This window comes from Acanthisitta chloris, unplaced genomic scaffold (assembly GCF_000695815.1).
Source record: "Acanthisitta chloris isolate BGI_N310 unplaced genomic scaffold, ASM69581v1 scaffold825, whole genome shotgun sequence".
Taxonomy (NCBI): domain Eukaryota; kingdom Metazoa; phylum Chordata; class Aves; order Passeriformes; family Acanthisittidae; genus Acanthisitta; species Acanthisitta chloris.
Genome location: NW_008671856.1, coordinates 25,659 through 31,511, shown reverse-complemented (window position 1 = coordinate 31,511; position 5,853 = coordinate 25,659). Strand labels below are relative to the sequence as shown.

At 50.9% G+C, this 5,853-nt stretch overlaps 1 protein-coding gene across 1 annotated transcript; it reads right to left on the bottom strand.

Moving 5' to 3' along the window:
- Positions 1 to 3,650: 3,650 nt before the first annotated feature.
- KCNA2 (potassium voltage-gated channel, shaker-related subfamily, member 2) lies at positions 3,651 to 5,472 on the bottom strand. Its single transcript, XM_009074249.1, has one exon. The coding sequence runs from the start codon at positions 5,396 to 5,398 to the stop codon at positions 3,899 to 3,901; it is 1,500 nt and encodes a 499-aa protein (XP_009072497.1). The 5' UTR covers positions 5,399 to 5,472; the 3' UTR covers positions 3,651 to 3,898.
- Between the last annotated feature and the right edge of the window lie 381 nt (positions 5,473 to 5,853).

Sequence of the window (5,853 nt, the reverse complement as noted above, 5' to 3'; positions counted from 1 at the left end):
GTGTGTGTGTTTGGACTTCAGGGCTCCCATTCCAGAGCTGCTGCAGTGAAGAGGGAGCAAAGGGCTCCCAACATAACAAGATGCAATTGAAGACAGGCTGAAGGTGGTGCTGCCTGGTGCTGAGCACCCCTGAGACCAAACACGTGGTTGCTGCTCATCCCCTGCCCCAGGGAGCAGCCAGGACTCTCACACACTCCCTGTGGACAGTTGGTATTGATTATAGCCAGGCCTGAATCAATCCATCAGCCCAAACAAACTGAGGAGTGATCCCTCCTGGCTGAGTGAAGCCACCTGAGCACGAGACAGAGCCAAGCCCAGAGCAGCACTTGGAGCCATTGCTGTAAATACATTAGCACCATTTGGTTTATTGTTTGGAGTAAGGTTTTCCTCTCTGAGCTCAGGGAGGGTCTGCCCTGACCTCCTCCACGTGCTCTGCCATGGGGTTCCCTCCTTGTGCCCACACTTCTTGCATTGGCATTAATCCTACCCAAATTCAACCCAAATTCATCCCAAATCCAGGGCTGAACCCCAGGCAGCAGCTCAGGGAGGCTTTGCTCAGCCATGACCTTGGCAGAGGTTTGTATTTCTCTGCCTTGGCCTGGCAGAGGAACAGGGAACATATCCCTGGGGATTGTCAGCAAAGGAGGAGGGAAAAAACACAAGGGAATCCAGATGGGGATGGGGAAAGCAGATGAGATCCCAATGGATCAACAGCTCCCACCCAGCCCTGAATAACGCTGGGGGTGAAGACGCAGCAGAGACAACCTCAGGGTCTCTGCACCTCAACTCACCCCTCCAAAACACCCTGGGAGAAGGCAAAGCAAAGGCTCAGAGGCACCAGCTTGGATCCAGCTCATCCTCAGCACATGCCTTCTCCTCCAGAAAGGAATAACCCCCAGCCCTGAGGCTCTTCACGGCTGAAAAGAAGTTTTCCAGCCCAAACACACCCATGGGATTCCCATGGGCTCCATGGGGCAGGTCCTCCTGCTCCAGCCCCCTGAGCTGGGAAATTCCCACTGCCCCAAGCTCTGTTTGCTGAGGGTTCAGCCCTGAAGTTGCTCTCTAAATATCTATACACACACACACACACACACAGACAGACGAGACTTATACAGGAGCAGCTGAAAAGTGCTGACCAAACAAGTCAGGAGAGCCAGAACCTGCTCTTCCACCTGCTCCTCGTGCCCTCTCTGATCTGCTGTGGCTTCTGCTCCTGACACCAAGATAAATGACTAATTACCTTCCCCATAATGAGTGCAGGTGCTTAACTTTCAGCTCACCTTCCCTTGCTTGCATCAGTCAGCTCTTGTGGCTGCTTGGCCACTCAGGCTTTGCCCTTGGGATCTATCCAACTGTTATCCAACTGTTGTCAGTGCCTTCCCCATCCAGTTTTTTGAACCATCCCGGAGATTTTTGACCTCCCATAAATCTCCTTGGAGCCACTGGAGAGAATCTAGAAACACTAGAAACATGAATACTGTATAGTCTACTAAGAAAATAGATATTTTGTGTGTGTATTCAATATTCAGACTCATGCAACAAATACCCATGCAGCTGTACTGGATTAACTGGTTACATTTCACTGCAGTATAAATATATTAGAGGCCACAGCAGAGTTGCTCCAGTTTTATATAGAGAGATAGAAAACAAAATAAATAAATAAATAAAAGATGCTTTTTCCAACTCGTTTTCAATGTGTCAGTGGAAGTGTCTTTGGTGAGCCTGGAAATCTTGGGGATGGAAGTGGCATCGAAAGAAAGGAATAACCCCCAAGCTCTGGAGTTATTTACTCATCCCTAGCATAGAAAATTGAAGACTTAATAAATAATGTGCTGTCACACTAATTATCCCTCCCCTGGGCTTGCCACTGGCTCACTGCAGTGGCTGAAACTATTGCAGCATGCAGCATTTGCAGTTATGAAACACTTTTTCCCGGGATGGAAACCTGAGCCTGCCAGCAGCTCGGCCACAACACTGCAGCCTCCCTTCAGTGAATTCTGCCTCACCTTTCCCAGCCATTCCCCACACCTGGGTGTCACCCAGGACAGGGAGCAGGGACTGTGGTACCCAGAGCTGCCCCTCACATCCCCATCCTGCTGTGCCAAACGCCCATCCCTTCCCTGTCTTTGGAAACCAATGATCCTGGGATGGGAGAAGGGAAACACTATGGTTCATCAGCCCTTCAGGACTTCTGCCTCACCTTTCCCAGCCATTCCCCACACCTTGGTGTCATCAGGACAGGGAGCAGGGGCTGTGGTACCCAGACCTGCCCCATCCTGCTGTGCCAAACGCCCATCCCTTCCCTGTCTTTGGAAACCAATGATCCTGGGATGGGAGAAGGGAAACACTATGGTTCATCAGCCCTTCAGGACTTCTGCCTCACCTTTCCCAGCCATTCCCCACACCTAGGTGTCATCCAGGACAGGGAGCAGGGGCTGTGTTACCCCAGGACAGTGTAGAGCTACTCCTCACATCCTTATCCCGCTGCGTGAAACATCCATCCCTTCCCTATCTTTGGAAACCCACAAACCTGGGATGGGAGAAGGGGAACCAAACAGTCCATCATCCCTTCAGGGAGCTCTGCCTGACCTTTCCCAGCCATTCCCCATGTCTGGTTGTCACCCAGAACAGGGAGTGGGGTTTGTGGTACCCAGAGCTGCTCCTCACATCCCCATCCCGCTGAGTGCAATGCTATTCCCATCTGTATCTTCAGAAACCTTCAAGCCTGGGATGGGAGAAGGGGAACCAAACAGTTCATCATCCCTTCAGGGATTTCTGCCTCACCTTTCCCAGCCATTCCCCATGCCTGCAAGCTGGTTGTCACTCAGGACAAGAAGCAGGGTCTGTGATACCCAGAGCTGCTCCTCATCCCCATCCTGCTGTGTGAAACTCCATTCCCCTCCGTATGTTTGGATACACACGATCCTGGGATGGGAGAAGGGGAACTAAATGGTTCAACATCCCTTCGTGACCTGCCTCACCTTTCCCAGCCATTCCTCATGCCTGGGTGTCATCCAGGACAGGGAGCAGAGGTTATGGTACCCAGAGCTGCTCCTCACATACCCACCCTGCTGTGCCAAATGCCCATCCCTTCCAAATCTTTGGACACCCACAATCCTGGGATGGGAGAAAGTGAACCAATTGGTCCATCATCTCTCCAGGGAGCTCTGCCTGACTTTTCCCAGCCATTCCCCATGCCTGGAAGCTGGTTGTCACCCAGGACAGGGAGCAGGATTTGTGGTACCCAGAGCTGCCCCTCACATCCCCATCCTGCTGCGTGAAACGCTCATCCCTTCCCTATGTTTGGAAACACACAAGCCTGGGATGGGAGAAGGGGAACAACATGGTTAATCATCCCTTCAGGGAGTTCTGCCTCACCTTTCCCAGCCATTCCCCATGCCTGGAAGCTGGTTGTCACCCAGGACAAGGAGTGGGGTTTGTGGTTCCCAGTGCACAACATGCCCAACTCCTCCTCATATTCGGATACCCTCAGCCTGGGATGGGAGAAGGGGAACCAAATGGTTGATCATTCCTTCAGGGAGCTCTGCCTGACCTTTCCCAGCCATTCCCCATGCCTAGAAGCTGACTGTCACCCAGGACAGGGAGTGGGGCTTGTATTTCCCTCCGCACAAAACACCCATCCCCTCCACATCTTTGGATCCCCACAAGCCTGGGATGGGAGAAGGGGAACAACATGGTTTGGGTTTGTTGGGTCTGTTTGCACAGATGCTTACTCAGTGTGGAAATCAAAGGTTAAAAGTCACTTACACAGCTATTGCTTCCCATGCAGAACCAAATATACACCGTAGAAAAGACTGTGTTAACTACAATGCAGAGCAGCACTCAATATCTGCAGTTGTTCCACTTGAGCTTTAAATACGTGACTAGGGTTTAGCAACTAGACATCAGTTAGCATCTTGGTGATATTCACATAGTTTGTGTTAGCTAGGGTGCAATTGGCTGTCTTCAAGTTCTCCTCCCTAAAATCCTCATTGCTATTGTTTACACCTTCCTGAATCTCCATATAATCAGACTTACTAATAGTAGAGGCACTTCTGCTTTTCTTTAGGTCAGGGGAAGAAGGGATCTTTGGGCAGCTGGTTACTTGCAGATACTGAGCCTGCTCCTCTCCCTCCGTCTCCCGGTGGTAGAAGTAGTTGAAGTTAGACACTATGACGGGCACTGGTAAGGCAATGGTTAATACTCCAGCGATGGCACACAAGGAACCCACTATTTTCCCCCCGATGGTCGTGGGGACCATGTCTCCGTAGCCAACAGTCGTCATGGAAACCACAGCCCACCAGAAGGCATCGGGGATGCTCGGGAACTGCGACTCGCTCTCGTCGGCCTCGGCGAAGTAGACGGCGCTGGAGAAGAGGATGACACCGATGAAGAGGAAGAAGATGAGCAAACCCAGCTCCCTCATGCTGGCCTTGAGGGTCTGCCCCAGGATCTGCAGCCCCTTGGAGTGCCTGGAGAGCTTGAAGATCCTGAAGACCCGCACCAAGCGGATGACTCGGAGGATGGCCAAGGACATGGCTTGTTGGCCCTGTTGGCCATCCTCTGGCTTCTCAGCCAGCTCTGTCCCTAAGGTGATGAAGTAGGGAATGATGGCCACAATGTCTATAATGTTCATGATGTTGGTAAAAAATCCAGCCTTGCTGGGGCAGGCGAAGAACCTCACCAAGAACTCGAAGGAGAACCAGATGATGCAAAGGGTCTCCACAATGAAGAAGGGATCTGTGAAGGAGGTGGACTGCTGGTAGCCCATGCTGCTGTTGGAGTAGGGAGGGTGGCTCAGGCCACTGCCGTGCATGTCATCGTTCTCATCCCGAAAAATGGGCAAGGTTTCCAGGCAAAAGCTGACGATGGAGATTAAAATCACCATGACAGAGACAATAGCTATAATCCTGGCGGGGCCTGAGCTCTCAGGGTACTCAAAGAGCAACCACACTTGTCTCTGGAACTCGTTCTCAGGCAATGGCCTTTCCTCTTCTTTGATGTAACCTTCATCCTCCCGAAACATCTCCATGGCTTCTTCCCCCAGTTCATAGAAACGAATCTCTTCTGAGAAGATATCCAAGGGCACATTTACAGGTCTCCTCAACCTCCCACCAGACTGGTAATAGTACAAAATGGCATCGAAACTGGGTCTGTTGCGGTCAAAGAAATACTCATTCCGCAGAGGGTCGAAATATCTCATCCTCTTTTTAGGATCTCCTAGTAAGGTCTCTGGAAACTGAGCAAGTGTCTTGAGCTGTGTCTCGAAACGCAGCCCTGAGATGTTAATGACCACCCTCTCGCAGCATTCATGGTCTGTCTCAGGGTTATATGTGTCCTGGGGGTGACCAGGAAGAGCTGCAGCTTCATCTGCAGGATCTCCAGTAGCAACTGTCATATTGGGCTTTCAAAGAACTCCTTATTGCTAAACTCTTCCCCGTGGTGGGCTTGGATTCAGGGCAGGGTTACTATCCTGCAGAAGGACAGGGACGGAGGTTTGGAAGAGTCTCATGAAAAGGCGAAGGGATGAGAGAAGAAAAAAAAAAAGGAGAAAATAATAAAGGCAAATCAAAAGAAGAAGAAAGAAAATTGCCCCTGCTGAGAAAGAGAGAGATGGAATAAAGTTGAGAGGGGAGAAGAGAGCAGAGCCCTTCACTAACACACCTAGCCCCTGACTTGGGGGGGTTAATTTGCCTTTCCTTGGGACAAAGTTCAACAACTCCCAGCTAAGCCCATTAGGGGGAACAGCGAAAACACCTGAGGAACCATCACCTGTTCCAAACCAGCATGGCAAAACCACCACTGCCAAACCAGGGCTAATAAAAATTCCAAGTCAAATAAAAAAAACCACCA

What these genes read in the sequence shown, in the direction of transcription:
- KCNA2 (XM_009074249.1), bottom strand. Translation starts at nt 5,398, where the DNA reads ATGACAGTTGCTACTGGAGATCCTGCAGATGAAGCTGCAGCTCTTCCT.